Source organism: Buteo buteo, chromosome 12 (assembly GCF_964188355.1).
Source record: "Buteo buteo chromosome 12, bButBut1.hap1.1, whole genome shotgun sequence".
Classification (NCBI taxonomy): Eukaryota; Metazoa; Chordata; class Aves; order Accipitriformes; family Accipitridae; genus Buteo; species Buteo buteo.
This window is the reverse complement of record NC_134182.1, coordinates 1,176,589-1,192,690: the sequence shown is the minus strand read 5'-3', so window position 1 is coordinate 1,192,690 and position 16,102 is coordinate 1,176,589. Positions and strand designations below refer to the sequence as shown.

The window sequence follows — 16,102 nt, the reverse complement described above, 5'->3', positions numbered from 1 at the left end:
GCCCCGCGCCTGCGCAGTGGGGACGGCGGCGTCGCCATGGCGGGGCTGGGAGGCGGCGGGGTGAGTGAGTGAGTGCGGGCGGCGGGGCCGGGCACCGTGAGGGAGGTATGTGGGTGGGTGGGTGGGTGGGCACGGGGATCCGTGTGTGAGGGGGGCACGGCGGGCGGGCCGGCGGCCCACGGGGCGGGCCGGGTTGTCTGCCGGCCTGTGCCGCGGCGGGCGCCTGCCCCGACGCCCGGTTGCCGCGGGGTCGCCGGTGGCGGAAAGCTTTTCCCTTGGAACATATCCCTGCCTTTGCCAGGGGACCCTGAAATGAGTTAATCCCGATTCTCTTCAGGGAAATGGGGGTAGGGGGGGTTTATGCTGGCGGGCTGCTGCTCCTCCATCCCCCTCCTCCTTCCAGCCGCCCCTTTCCCGCCGGGCAGACTTCTGTCTCCTCACAGGATCATCCAATTCCTGCTGCTTTCCTCTCATGACACGGTTTTAGCTCTCGTGTAGCTGCAGTTGAGGCTTTTCTGGCACCGGCAAGATTGGCGTAATCGCCCCGCGTATCTGCAGTAGTTGCCACCTACGTCTCTGTGCCTGGTGGTAGAAGCCACAAAGATTTTTCATTTTTTTGCAATGCCATCTCCCTGATCTCTGTTTCGTGGCAGCCTACAGGTCCTTCTCCCCTATGCTGATGTGTTTTTCATGTGTATTTGTGCCTGTGGTTTTGCTTTCCTCCATTTTTACAAAATTTTGTCTCACCCGTTTTTGGCAATACACCGTAATCGCCTTGAATTTAAATTCCTCCCCCTCACACCTTCTGCACACCTCCTGAATTCGTATCATCAACAGATTACGTATGTGTCAAAACCTTAAGTCAACTTCATCGATTGGTTTGCTTTCTCTTCTTCATTACGCTATCAAAAAAGGAAAGATATAATGGGATTTGCTCCCCATAAATCACCACTGACTTTTTTTAATTATCTGGACGATGTCGTGTGAGTGATTGTAGATTTCTTGCGTTGTGCTTTGCTGTGGTTTCTTTCCTGATATGGGAGCTGAGAGGGCCACTCTAATTCCCTGGATCTTTCATCATGCCTTTTAAACACTGATTTTAAACTGTCCTTGTCCAGTCTTCTGGGACCTCCTTCACCATCCAGGGACTAACAAAGATAACTGCAAATGACTCCGATTGCTGAGAAAAGTTGTGGGGTCTCCATCCTTGGAGGTTTTCAAGATGCAGATGGATGTAGCCCTGAGCAACGTGGTGGGTCCCCATAGCTGCTTGTGCCTTGAGCGGGAGATTGGATGAGAGATCTCTTGAGGTCCCTTCCCACCTCAGTTACTGTATTTAGCTTGTCTGAACTCTCCTATTCTGTTCATTCTTAGGCAATGTTCCGTAGCAATGGGGAAGAGAAGATTTATACAGCTTCACATCTTAAAATAAGCTACAGATCTCAATGACATGCTGAAGGAGGATGGATATGTTCCTTCTGAACTATTGGGAAAGTAGTGTGTGGTCTCATAGGCATCCAGCAGCCATGAAGGCATTTGGTGGTTAGGACAAGCAACATGGGAGGAAGGGATTTTGCTGCTAGGTCCAGTTTTACAAGTGATTCACAGGTGAATCCCAGATTTTTGAATGCGGAATTCTGCATTGTTCTGGAATAAATGTAAGCATATACCTGCAAGTTGCCCTGCATTAGCTGAGGTAGATTTGAGCACTGAAGACAGTAGCTGATATCTCAGTCTTACTCCAGATGCTGACAGAGCTGCAGGCATAAATCCTTTTACTTGCCAGCAGTAGTCTGTCACTCCCTGTGTGTAAGTTTTTTTTTTACCAGGCTGTTTGTTGCAGTGACTTACTGCTTACTTTGACTATCATGCCCAACTTTCTTATCACAGATCTAAACCAACTAACAGTTAAGTATTTAACTCATGCCAAAGTCAAGTTTACTCCTGTAAGTCCCTTAGCAAATAACCAACATACTCTTAATCCTTTCAGCAGGTTCAGAAAATAAAACGTACCTTTTCTTTTCTGTTGGATATAGGAATGATGTGGGAACAACCTGTTCTGTGTGAAGGACAAGAAACAAAACATTTGATAAAGGGAAGAAACAAAACATCTGATAAATGGAAGCCATGAAGATATCAAAGCGGTTCTTCGCTTTTGGGATTTTGGCATGCATAGCTATTTATGTTGCATACATAAAATGGCACTTGGATTCCAAACCAGTCGTGGGAGCAACAGAAGGAGTTGCTGAAAGCAGGGGAGACAAACTGAACCATCGGTCACTGACCACAGATCTCTCAGTTTTTTATGGAATTATGTTTGACGCAGGAAGCACAGGAACTCGCATCCATATTTTTAAATTTACACAGCAGCCAAAAGGTATGGCCTGCTCATTGCACGATAGATTAATTCTTCCATAACATATGGAGCAGGTTATTGATGATTCTTTTCTAGGGATTACTTGAACAAACATGCTTCAGCTCCTTCTAGAGAACCATTAGGAAGTATATTATGATTCAAGCATGTGGGTTTGGATAAAATTATGAAAATATTCAACAAGGAGAAGATGCTGTAATGTCAGAATGTGAAGTAAATAGCAGCTGTACCTTTAGAACAGTGCCTTGAAGAAGAGCAGTTTTTCATCACACTGCTTGGTGGAAGAGAGGCTTACAAATTCAAACGGCCTTATTCCCCCAAATTTTCACCATGAGGTTGTTGGCTGTCTCCAGTTCCTAGCAGTGAGCTGCTTTTCTCTGCGTTGTCTGGTTTAGTGCATCCTTGGCTTCAGTGTTGGATTTAAATTGCAAAACTTCACTGTTTTGTTAAAATTGCTGTGTATTGCGTCTGGACAGAAAGCATCACTGAGAAGCGAGACAGAAGCATGCAAAAAACTACAGTTTTCCTCTGAAGTCATAAGCTTAATTCGTTCAGGTGTTGCCAGCTCCTATTTGTGAAATTCTTAAAGATGAGAGAACCCGTGTGGATGCTGTTAGTAGGTGATCTGAGGATGCTTTTAAGGATTAGCAGTGTGGCGTATGGTGTGATTGGCCTGTGGGAAGCACCTTAGGTTTGCAGAATGGGCTAGTGTAAGGCGTAGCCACAAAAGGCGTTAAAACAGCAGTCCATGGATTTCCTTCTTTCAGTGTATTCCCAAATCTTTGCTTCTTCCTTGCCTGCTTCTCTTTAAAGACAATTTCAGAATACATTGCAGGAAACTTTGTGGAGTGTAATTGGGTACAGGAGGAGGATGTTGTCAAGTTCATGTTGTCTTACCTGCAGGTTCGTGTAATTGTCTATACTGCAGGTTTCCCAAATACTTTGGTCTGGCTCCCTCTGCTGCCACTGAGTTTTGCTGGAGTCAAGTTAGCCAGAACAGAGCACGCTGAAACGTGGGGTCTTTGTTACCGGTACAGTTTGGAGAGCTGCACACGGCAGGTGTCAGGGCTCAAAGAGAACTTGCACCCATCTGGTGATTGTCTGATGTGCATGAAAAATATGTGCATAGTGGACACCAGCACCTGAAAAACAGGCATGACTTTTAAAAATTATTTTCTTGGGAGCTAATTCCATAGCAAGGGCTGTATTTAAAGGTTGGGTGGCTGTTGATAGTTCATTAGACAGAGGCTTCAGTTGACTTCCATTAGCACATAATAATGTAATTTGTAAAGTGGTGTTCTTTGTGTGTGTGCAAAATTATTTGTACCATTACTTATTTTGGAATACTGCTTTTGAACAGAGACTCCCAAATTAACCCATGAGACGTTTAAAGCACTGAAGCCAGGTCTATCTGCATATGCCGATGATGTTGAAAAGGTAATTTTGTTTCTGTTACTGTAAAAATACGTGCCCCAAATCATCCAGTTTTTGATATGTCCTGCAAATCACATCTATCTTGCCGTGGTACAGTATGCTGAACTGTCTCAGTTCAGGGAAGTGTTTCCAAATTATAGAAGCCCACAGTAAAAGTTGGTCAACATGCAGAGGAGCAAGGAACAGAATGCATCTATTTCTACTCAGTGATGTTGTTAATTAAGCATAGTGGATGTTTTTCCCATCTCTGCCTTAAAAATTTTGATGTGCTTAAGAAAAAGACAAAAGAGCTGTGTTGGATTGGAGCACAGCCTCCTCCAGAAGCGACTGGAATTGGATTCTCAGGAAAATAATCTAAAAACCAGGCCAAGTACTAAGTGACTTCTCTCCCGTCTCCCCTGGCTCGCAGGGATTTAGGGACTTCCTAAGCCAGACTTAGACGCAGCTCATAGTGTTTTACAGGCTCCAAAGGCCTTTTTTTCCAAGGATTTGTCATACTGCCTTTTGAACCTTTTGTAGCCAAGACATTCAGTGGCATAGAGTTCTATGTCACTGTTTGAAAAAGCGACTCTTCCTGTTTGTTTTTGACCTCTTGCTGGATAATCCCCATTATATCCACCAAGTCTCACGCTCACGCTGTGGGAGATAGTGAGTCCTCCACCTTCTCCTGACCCCTTGTGATATTCACTTGTCTCTGTTCCACATTTACAGTGAATCATACCTCTGATCACCTTTTTGCCCTTCCAAGAAAGGCGAATCTAAAGAGTTTCTAATTGCCTTCTTTTGTTCTTTCTCTGCTCATAGAGTAGCCAGGGAATAAAAGAGCTCCTGGAGGTGGCGAAGAAAGAAGTTCCTATGGAGCTGTGGAAGTTTACTCCTCTGGTCCTGAAAGCCACAGCTGGCTTACGTTTGCTGCCAGGAGAGAAAGCTCAGAAGTTGCTGAATAAGGTACTATTTCTTGTCTTTCAGTTTGCTTTCTAGAAATTTTATAGCAAAGTCTGGTCCCTTCTGTGTAAGGTACGTACTCCTTTATCTTCAGGTGCGAGCCATTCCTATCATTTAAGCCTGAAAGCAGCGCAGAGCCACCTGATCTCAAATGGGGCTGGGGGGAGAAATTGCATGAGTACAAGCACAGAGGATTGATGACAGCTCCAAATAGGCCTGGAGATGACATCTAGCAAGTGTAATGAGATACTCCTAACAATCACCACAGGCGTGTTCTTACTGGGTGTGTTGGTGGTTTTGACCACGATGCTGCTATTCTGAGAAAAGCTCTCTGCTATTTGATTGGTCATGTTATCAGCCAGCTGCTGCAAGGTTGCTCCTTTATATAGATTGGAAATAATGTGCATTATATTTATAGGCATGTAGAATATGTTTAATATTTTAAAATATTATAAAAATAAACAAAATATTATGTTCTGGCCCTCACAGCTGCAGGACAAGTTTATTAAGTGCACTAAGTGTACTCTTTTTCTAAGCAATAATTGGAAGAAAGAAATGTGGTGCAGTTGAAACCAATGTATGTATTGTTCTCTGCTGCCCGCAAGCTGGCCCATTCTTTTCCACACTGAATTTCAGCTGGAACCGCTGCAGGTTTTACTTCTGCATCAAACTGCAGAGCCAGCATGTAAATTGCTGACCTTTTATAGCAGAGTGCAGGCTGATGCTTGTTGGGTTCTTGAACTTCAAAGTGGTGAGCAGCAGTCAGGATCTGGCCCAAGAAGAAGACCAGTTGTGTAAAACTGGAGTTTTGAAAAAGCTTGCTTTTCAGCTGAAAAAAAAGATTTCTCTGAGTGTAGCTTTTATTTGAACTACAGGTGAAGGAGATTTTTCAGGCCTCCCCCTTCTTCGTGAGGGACAACTGTGTGTCGATAATGAACGGAACCGATGAAGGTAGGCTAACTTGTGGAGACCCTTTCTGCAACCCTGGAGATTCCTGCTGCACTGCGACAAGTCCCCTCTCACTGTAGTGGGAAACCACAAGCAGCGGGTTTGACACAGTTTTTACTCTGCTTCAGGCAGTGCCTGCCAAAGAGATCTTGTGCTACGTTTTCCAATGTGAAGTTCTGAACTCTGTCCTGATTTTCAAAGCTTTGAGTGCTGGGCAGTTCCTGTGGGGTCACCAGGAAGCCACTGTGCAGTCAGCACATCTGAAAAGGTTTCTGAATCTGCTTGTTGAGATGGTCTTCGACAACTGGTTTTGCACACCCTGCTCTTGACAATGCTCATAAGAGCTTTCTGGAAGTATTTGGTCATAATGTTAATTATAACTGATCTAATGAGTGTGATTGTGAATTCAATCTGAAAAAATGTTATATAGAGAAGAAAATACATGCTGAAATAAGTTGATGCTCATCAAAAAATACTGGGGACAGAACCCAGAATCAGTCTTGATTTAAAATAATTTGAGGAAATGTGTCTGAATTCTAAGTAACTGAGTGTTGAAATGTGTTTTAAATCCGCTTAGAAACCAAACTTTAAAATAGCTGGAACTGTTTGGGGCTGTTGATGAGTTTCTTTTTTACTGCTTAATGGAAGACAGATATTGTAATTCTTCTTTTTGTTTTGTTTTAAAATCATGAGTAGCAGTGATAGCCTTGGTTCAGCCAAGGGTTGAACTGGACCATGTTCCCTAGCATGCCTTGAGTTTTAACCACATGGATAAATATTTTAATTTGTTAACATGAGGCCCACTAATTCATCTAATTTATGGAGAAAAGTTTTATAAAACAGGAAGAGGACAGAAGCAGTGTGGCTCACAAAAATGCTTACCTGAAAATAGGAAAAATTAGAACACTGAAGAGATGAAAATTCTTAGTATTCAAAAGGAAAGTCGAGTGCCTGACATCAAACAAAAGCTTACCAGTGGATGTTCTCCTAGAAAATGAACAGTGTGAGTATCAGTCATTTCCTTGTCTTTTAGCTAAGGGCTGAAGCCTTTGTGACTTCTCGCCTAAGTTTTTGACCTGTGAAATACAGAGTTCTCCAGGCATTTCATATATGGGGTTTCTCTTCCAAATGTCACATCAGCTCTGGTATAGAAGGTCATTCTCTTTGTTCAAGGCATCTAATCTTGTTTTTTGACAGCTGTTGACAGTTGTGGAAACACTGGCTTTGGGGCAAGGTGGGTCAGGAGAGCTCAGCAGGGCCAGTCCTAGTCACTCTTCTTGAAGATCCTTCTTGCTTAGCTCTCAACTGGACATCCTTTGGAGACTTTGTATTAGAAGTCATCCATTTGTGGAAGGGGGACGAGGGAGCTTGTGGCAGATGGTCTCTGGTGTCTCTGTCTGTTGTTGGATGACAAGCTCTGGTTTGCTGGTTATTTTGTTTAGATGGTGCAGTTAAACTGTATGAGAAAACTTAAAAATGCCTCCAGCTAAACAGATCCTAAAGCAGGAAGACCCTGTAATACGGCTCACCTTATTTGTTACTGTTGTTAGATAAAATGAAATGGTATGATCTAACAGCACGTCTTCTGAATCTTTTTCTTATTAGGTATTTCAGCCTGGATCACAATAAATTTTTTAACAGGTATGTGTACATGAGCATGTGCATAAAAATATGACTGATGCTGTGAAATTCATGCTGTTTTCTCCCCCTGCGTGGGATTTGCTCATTTATTGGGGTCGAATGGGAGAAAGAAGGAGCTAGGAATAAGTCAGCAGTTGTTTTTGGCCTGGCCTATTTAAGTCATTAGGATTTTGGCCATTTGCTTGACAAAGTGAGGAGTTTAATCCCTTTTCCTAGATGTTTAATGTAGCCTTTCTTTCAATTCCTTTTAGGGTACCAGAGCATTTTATTCCTTTTTAGAGTCTGCCACTAGCTCTGGCTAAATTTTTAGTGTGGATATTCTAGTTGTGCTTGGCAGCTGCACAGAGTGAAGGCAAGTGCTATGCTACTTCCTTACAGGTTTGTAACATAGAAAAACCACAAGTGTTTACACTGCTGAGTTAGAAAAGGGTAGCTGAAGAGTAAAGAAAAAACTAAGCTGAAGCCCTCTCTGACAATAAGTAAAGCAGTCTGCTGTCCAAGTGCTCTGTTCAGCACACAGAGTGTGTGGAGCAACACGACAAGCGCTCTAAACCTTTTTATGCTCACAGGAAATATCAGAAAGGTCAGAGATCTTCAGACATAAGCTATCATGAGGTATACCGAGGCACTTGGCGTGAACTAGTCTTGTCAGGAAGGTGTATTTGAAGGATCTAGCTGAGAAGAACTGGATTTAAATGAGAAGAGAGGTCTGGGCTGGCAGCCGGCAGAATTCCAAGACAGCTGAATCTCTTAGGCCAGCTCTTTTCAGTCTGTCGTCCCCTTGGCCATAGCAATCTGCAGAATATCACTAAGGGATCAGGGAGAGATGGCCAAGAAAACCACATTCCTCTGTGTTACAAAGTGGTTACCAGAGTAGAGTTTGCAAAAGGGTCCTTACATCCACTGAAAAATGTTTAGGAATCCAGTAACCAAAGCTGCTGTAATTAGGGCATGAACAGCCACCAGAGAAATAAGAGAAACTCTGTCAATTGAAGATTTTCACGTCACCCTGAAAAAGCCCAAATAAGTGCCCAGTAGGTGACAGTATAATTTTGTGCTGGCTGGAAGCTGACAGATGGAGTTAGATTGTCCTCTTTCTTTACCACTATACTTCTGGTTTTGTTTCTAGCAAGTTTCTCACAGCACCCACCATGGCTTTCTCTGTTCTGTCACACATTTCAGGTAGCCTAGATGATCCGCAGAAGAGAAGTGTAGGGATGCTGGATTTGGGTGGTGGATCAACACAGATCACCTTCCTTCCACGCACTGAGGTAATGTGAACGCGCACACTGCTGGGAAATGCTGGTGCAGGAATCAGTAACTGCTCAGATTTGTTTCCCTTGGAAACTGCCCAAGAGTTTGTCAGTGTGACATGAAGCCACACTTCTGACAGAAGTCACATCTGCCTTGTTATAGTCAGTCACAGAGGCATTCACAATTCTTTGTCAGTCCTCTTACTCCAACTCCATGGGTCAGTGGTGCATGTGGTGTATCTGCCACGGCTGCTTTATCTTGGGGAAAATGCAGTGTTCGTCTGAGCGCCTTAATCCTTGACTCTCACTTTCTGCTGCTTATAATGAAGAACTCAAAGGCAACTCTGTTAATGAATTCAGGTCCAACATTTGGCCTATATTGGGTTTTAAGAACAGAGTGAGATGCCTTGTCAATCCTTCTGGTTTTCCTGAGTTCACTGAGTTGCAAATGAATGCTTTCTAAGGAGCAACTGTTACTGTGCAGTACAAATACATGCTGACGTTTGTCATTTCAGCTTCCTGTTGTGGCATTTTTATAGGTGTTCTGTGAGCTGGAAGCCCTGCAGATGCGGAGTCATAAGGCTCTGGCCTGAGCAGATACTGTTCATAGTAAAGCTGCACAAAAGCGGAGGGTTGGAATGCTGTACCTAATGTGCCAGCCTGGGCTGATCAAGACATTGTACTCTTAGAGCAGAATGATAGGGGATGTGAAGAGTCCGGGATGTGGAAATTCTGGGCTTAGAGATGGTGTTAAGATATAAGCAGCATGAATAGTGTCGTGGCCTGAGCTTTGCTCCCCACAAACACGCTAGCCATGCTGGTGCACTTGGGGAAGGGGCTGAAAAGTGCATTAGATAATTACCCTTTCATTTCTTCAGACCACAGGCTGGTCCTCACTCTGTTCCTTGGCAAGCACAGTGATGTGCTTTTCCTCTGGCCTGTGGAAGTTCACAGCTGAATTCACTTGAGTAGGAAGTTAATGCGTGCCTGGCTTTCATATTATTTTGCACACAGTTTTCCCTAGTAGGGATCATGTGAAGAAGCAGTTGCTGTAGCCTCTTGACAAAATGAGTTAAGAGCTGGAATAAGGATTCCTTTTTAATTAAAATAATTCTTTTATATACCAATTTGGTGTGGATACAAATAGAAATGTAACCAGTTTAGACTCTGTCATGTGAAGAGACTATTTTAGCTCCAGGTTTTGTGGTTGTCTGGTGTATCAGTGGTCAAATCGAAATACTTGCAAATTCATCATTTCTCTCTGAGGCATGCTAGGATTGTTTCATGTTTTTCCTAATGTTTCAGAAGATTGTGTTGTTGATGTTTGCTGCTGCCAGCAGAAACCTTGCAGTGACATCTTTTTCTCCCTCCAGGCCACTCTCCAGACATCACCAGCTGGCCATACAACTTCATTTCAGATGTTTAACAACACCTACAAGCTGTATTCATACAGGTTAGTTGTGGGAAAGAGAACACACTGGACAGATAGAAGCTTTTTATGAAGCCAGTGAGATTAGGTGTTTTGCTGAAGTGAGGTCCTTGCAAATGAGTACCGGGAAGAAGTGGAGAAACCTGAGCCATGTCATTGTGGTGGATTAACCTTGGCTGCCTGCCAGGTGTCTACCAAGCTGCTCTATCACTCCCCTTCCATTAACAGGACAGGGGAAAGAAAATACGACAAAAAACTCGTGGCTCAGGATAAGGACAGGGAGGTCACTTGGCAGGTACTGTCATGGGCAAAACATACTTGACTTAGAGAAGCTAATTTAATTTATTGCCAATTAAGTGGTAGGATAATGAGAAATATGAACAAAATGAAAAACACCTTCTCCCCAGCTCTCCCTCCTTCCCAGGCTCAGCTTCACTCCCAACTCTTCTACCTCCTCAATGCTGAGCTATGCAGGAGGATGAAGAATGTGTGTTGCAGTCAGTTCATAGCGCTTTGTCTCTGCCATTCCTTCCTCTTCACTGTCTTCCCCTGCTCCCAGTGTTTTAGGCAGAGGGAAGCAACTTCTTCCCACCTATGTTTGCTGTGGGGTGTGTTTGGGCTCAAAAAGAGTCAATTCTGTATGCTAGAGGCTGTGCTGCTTGTGAGGAGGGTAGGAGAAATGTTAGGGGAATGCCTTCAGCATTCCCAGTTCTTCAAGAGTCAGATTACCATTGACAGCTATTGCCTGTACTTTTTCAACGAGGGATTATCCTTCTGGGTGAGTGTAATATGAGAGTGGGTTGTCACACTGTTCCCCTTATGTGCATTAGCTGCTGACTTGAGCCATTTTGCTGGGACCATGTAGAGGAGACTGGCACGTCCCAGCCAAGTTGTTAGTGGAGTATCAGAGGAAGGCTGTTTGTTGTTCACAGAGGCTTTTATCCCTTTGCAGTTACCTGGGACTCGGGCTGATGTCAGCGAGGCTCGCCATTTTAGGAGGAGTTGAGGGAAAACCCTGTAAGTTCTGGGCACTCCTCAAGTCTTGGCTCTGAGCATAGGGTACATAGCCCTGTTGTGGGGGGAGGAGTTTGTCTGTCCCCTTCCCACTGGGCTGAAGGTTCCTGAGTGGTATGTGGACTCCTGTCACCATGGCTGGGTGCATTTGAGACAAATGCAGGAGGTGACACTGCTAGATCCCAGGAGACCTGGATTCTTGCCAGCCCTGGGGGGGGGCATGGGACATCCAAGCCATGACTGGGACTTGGAGGTACCTTGCTGAGGCTGTGGGACAGTATGGAGCAGGGCTGGGGGTGAGGGATCTGAAATTGACTCCTGATGTTTTTCCCTAATGTTTTACTTCTGCAGTAGGAGAAGGGGAGGAATTGATCAGCCCTTGTTTACCACCTGGCTTCAAATCTGAATGGCAGCATGCTGAGATAGTGTACAAAATTAAAGGACAGAAGGCAGGTATAGTGATTTATCACTCTTTCTATCTAGGCCAGCATGCTATTAGCAGAGTAAATGATACACTCTCAGCCTCTTGCAGAGACACTAGATTCTCTGTTTACCATTCTATCTGGCTCCTCTTGATGTGCTTTTAAAGAGATTCTGCAGCTCTTTCCTCTTGTGGCATGGTGTGTCCATCCAGTCAGTAAAGCTGCTAGTAGTAATGCAGATGGAGTTGAGCAATCCCTGAACAGGTCTTTCAAAATCCTTCTGCCTCAAATGATGTTTCCATCTCTTCTGATCTATTGCATACTTCATCCCAAGCTGAGGATGGTAAGTGTTGCCACTGGAAGAAGATGCAGACTTCAGTTCTCTGTAAAGAGCTTATGGAGTGCTATTGTGCAAAAGGGAGCCTGTTTCCTGCCAGATCCTAAAGAAGTAAGTATATTTTCCTCTCTGCCTATAATATGCTGTGTTTCTCTGCCTTCTTTTAGGTGAGCCTCTGTATGAGTCTTGTTCTAACAAAGTGGCAAAGATGCTCTACAAAAAAGTGCATAAAGCTGAGGAAGTGAAGGACTTGGATTTTTACACTTTCTCCTACTACTATGACCGTGCAGCAGAGATTGGTCTCATAGGTACATTTGCTCCTGTTTTCATTTCATTTTAAATGACAAGTTATGGAAGAAATGGTGACGCTTATACACATCAAGATGCTTTGCTAAGCTGTCGTGGAACTTAGTCTTTTGCTACACTGCTGTGCAGCATTGGCCTCAACTGGATATTGAATGCTATTTAATTTCTATAGAGAAGGGACTGGGGCTGCGAAATAGGACCTGCAACTTCTGGTAATGGTTTTTAAACAAACTGCCTGCATTTCAGAAATCGTTGTCTGATTAACTCTACAATCCAAAATAGAAAAAAGCCGTCATAATGATAAACAAATTTCTTGGGCGATAAAGCAGTAAAGTGATCTTGGGCTGTGTGTTTTGCTTCACTGACCTTTTTAGATGGAATGAAGATTTTCAGGTAGTTGCACGTGTACTCAGAATGCATCCCATCTCTTTTCTAGTGGTATGCTGGTGTACAGAAGGCTGTCGTGTTCAGTGGTAGAAAGCAGATGATGAGATTTCAAGCTAGTTTGGACAAATATACCCCCCCTCCTCAGCCACCTTATTTTACAATTAATTTCAGATTTAATATGTCGCAGAGCACCACGGCCCTGTCAGATCTGGTCAAAGGCGTTAACTGTGTTCAGGCATCACAGGGCAGGGCAGCACAGACATGGGGACGAGGTGAGAGAGTCTGTAAACTATGCTTCTTTAGGAAACGAGGCTAAAAGCTCTTCATAAAACAAGGCTTTTCAATCTGTACTGAGAATCTTTTAAAGGCTTTTCTACCTTTAAAACAAGTGTGAGTTTTGTCATTAATTTCAGTGACTCAAGGTTTGATTTCTAAACAACTTTTATGACTTGAATCTACAATTGCCTTTATACAAAAAACATAAAAAAAAGTTGTGGGTTTTTTTTCCTTCTAGATAAAGAAAAAGGAGGAAGCTTAACTGTTGGTGACTTTGAAATTGCAGCTAAATACGGTGAGTAAAATACAATCACACACACACACGTAATTGTGTGTAAATTCATACCCAGGTGGCATATGTGTGACATGCTAAGACGACTGATTTTTTAAAGTAAATATTAAGCACCTCTCTCCATAGCATCTCACCAACATTTCTGCTTATTTCTGAAAATCTCAACTATTTTTGTATTAATTCTTGCTTTTGCAGCCTACATAAGACATACCTTATAATACTTATATTTCAAAACTCTCTCAAGAATTACTAATAAACTTACCAGTTAACAGTTGTCCTGAAATCATGCTTTCAAAATAGATGTGGGAGTTCTCATCCTGTTAGCATAACCTGTCCTAATCTGGTTTAATTTTTCTTTTTGTCTCAAGATTTGTTCATATGCTTGATTGTTAATTGGAAAAGGGGGAAAACCAGTTCATAGCTTTTCACTTCATCAGGCAGAGAGAGCTGCCTACACAGATTTACAAATGTAAACATTCTTTTCTTAATAGCACAAACTCAGGCTTTGATCAAACTGACACGGGGCTTTTTGGTAAACTTTATGAATGTCTGAACAATTGTTCCAGTTCTGATTTCTGGACTACCATTTGTGTCATTCATCCTGAGAAAGGAAGTGAGTTTTATTTTGGTTTTGTCTTTTCTTTGTCTTTTCTTTTGTCTTTTTGTTTTTCCTTTGGTTTTGTCAACATGTGTTGAGTGCTTATGCTCGAGAAACATAACACACCTGAGGTTGCTCAGATTTTTAAAGGCTTGACTTAGAAGAAAAGTTGGAGGCGCTTTTCATCCTTTCGCAGAGAGATACAAGAAACGCAGCTGTCTTAGGGGAGAGACAGAATGCTTTGATCTTCCTTCCAGTGTGCCAAAGCTTTTGTGCTTCTGCTAACGTGTGCATGTCATTTCAACCCCATTGTAACAGGTTCCATCACTGCGCAGCTCAGCTGACAAGAGGTGTTTTATGGTTTCACTTCAAGTTTTTCAAAGCTGGGCTGATGCCCACAGTGCGCATTCAGACACTGTTTTCTTTCTCCTTAGTATGTAAGACCATGGAAATCAGCCCCGGAAGCAGCCCTTTTCTCTGCATGGACCTCACGTACATCACCATCCTCCTGCAAGAACTGGGTTTCCCGAAGACCCAAGTCTTTAAGGTGATGCATAAAATGGATTGCTGGGGAGAGTGGGCAGGATGGTGCCAAGGAAGTAGTCATCATGCCAGTAGCTCAGTCCTTGATTTGCCTTATTGCTCCAACACATGCTTTGTGATTGAGGGTAGAGGGACACCGTCCCCACGATGGTGATAACCGGTTGTGATAACCTTCAGCACTGTATTCACCTTGCATGCTTCTCTGTCTCCCAAAGAATTGTTTTAACTTTTTTGTTTGGGTTTTTTTCCCCCCCACCAGCTTGCCCGGAAAATTGACAATGTTGAAACGAGCTGGGCGTTGGGAGCCACTTTTCATTACATCGACTCACTTAATAGACTGCAGTACTAAAGCTCCTTGAAGGTGACTTTTTGGGAATCTCAGTTTTTGGAAGCCAAACACAGGAGAATCTGTTGAAGGGCCTGCTTTTGGCTTCCAGAGTCCTTTGGGAGGTCATCATAAACTAGGCCCCTTTCCTCCCACTCCCTGCCAAGTCCCCTCCATCACTAGCTCTTTTTTAAAGTGCAGAGTGCAGTGTCTAAAGAATAAGCCTTGATTTGACAGCATCTGCAGTCGGCTTGATGTAAAATGTGATCATTGTTGAAGGAAAACCAGGACTCTGCAGGACATTTATGATCTCTATGAGAAAAACACACCTTTTTGGAATATGCCTGTACTATGTGCTTGTACTGTGCTGAAGTCGCTGCAGGAAATGGTCACTCCAGAAGGAACTCTTTACCGTCCTGATCAGGGTGTTTCTTCCTGTTTGTCAGCAGTTTTCAGTGATGATTTTTATTTTATTACTTCCTTGTTTGAAGGTGAACTTGTGTGTGTGCGTGCAAAGACAGTGCATTTACACAGATGTGCTGCTGACAGGCAGCAGCTTTGAAATGCAGCATGGAAGTCTGAGCTCTGCTTCCTGCTTGCTGAACTAGAGAAGCTCAGGAGCACTCTGGAAACTGGATATGGACTTAGAGGCGTGAATCAGAGCCTATATGCCCTGTCGGGTTAAAGCCTACAGCCTAGTATTGGTTCCCTGGCTGTTGGGAGATGGATGGTGGAAGACAACATCAGATTTGCTGGATCTAGACGAGCAAGGCCTGGGAGTTGGGTACAGGACTAACGATGGATTTGACAGTTCTAGAGTCGGTCAGGGTACGATCGATGAACAAGACGCAGCCACAAAAATAAACCCTGAGCATGGCTTATTGGACCTCACAGACATTTGTGCCTTGGCAAGGTTGATGCAGGGCCCACGATGAATGCATTTACATGGTGTTTTGGGTGCCGCTTCCTGCAGATGCATCTCGCTTTGATAAATGAATGTATTGTGGTCGCACTGAGCCGTGGCAGGGTAGCTGCAATGCACCACTCCAACAGTGTCCTGTACGCAGGCTGGAAGTGATGGTGGAGGCAGCAGGAGCTGGAGAGGACATGCTGCGCTATTTGTAATCTAACTGTGGAATTGTGTTGTGTTTGTATGGATGTTTAGAGCAGACCCGAGTGGTCTTTTGGGGGTGCAAAAGAGCCCAGCCTCCCGAAGAGCCAGCAGCGTGTACCCCGACTCGTGGGCTCGTGGCCACAGCCTCATTCTTTCCCCCGGGGCCGCGAGACGTGGTCCGGTGGCGTGCAGCGCTGGCTCTGCAGCTGAGCGTACGGGGGGGACACACTCGAACCCCACTGGACTGACAATAAAACCCCAATTTAAAAATGAAAACGTGGTGGTGTGGCTTTTATAAACCCCAGAGCCTGCAGGGCGGGCGGGTTGAGAAATGAGTGCCCTGACGCCATCCCCGTCCCCTCAAGGCCATCCCAGCCCCTCCACCATCCCCGTTCCCCCCGCCGCCGTGCCATCCCTGTCTCCGCACGCCATCCCAGCCCTCCACGCCACCCCAGCCCCAGATG

The 16,102-nt window shown here is 44.2% G+C and overlaps 1 protein-coding gene across 5 annotated transcripts; it reads left to right on the top strand.

Annotated features, from left to right (window-relative positions):
- Nucleotides 1-15,905, top strand: ENTPD6 (ectonucleoside triphosphate diphosphohydrolase 6). Of its 5 annotated transcripts, none has more exons than XM_075042374.1 (14): nucleotides 1-72; nucleotides 2,037-2,377; nucleotides 3,735-3,811; nucleotides 4,613-4,756; nucleotides 5,629-5,704; nucleotides 7,307-7,342; nucleotides 8,525-8,613; nucleotides 9,969-10,048; nucleotides 10,977-11,041; nucleotides 11,390-11,491; nucleotides 11,965-12,105; nucleotides 13,005-13,061; nucleotides 14,091-14,203; nucleotides 14,459-15,905. In XM_075042374.1, exons 2-14 carry the CDS (start codon nucleotides 2,119-2,121, stop codon nucleotides 14,546-14,548), a joined length of 1,329 nt encoding a protein of 442 aa, XP_074898475.1. In that variant the 5' UTR covers nucleotides 1-72; nucleotides 2,037-2,118; the 3' UTR covers nucleotides 14,549-15,905. The 5 variants fall into 5 exon arrangements, with proteins under 5 accessions (XP_074898475.1, XP_074898473.1, XP_074898477.1 ...); XM_075042372.1 differs by having other exon boundaries at nucleotides 3-60; XM_075042373.1 differs by having other exon boundaries at nucleotides 16-68.
- Nucleotides 15,906-16,102: the final 197 nt, after the last annotated feature.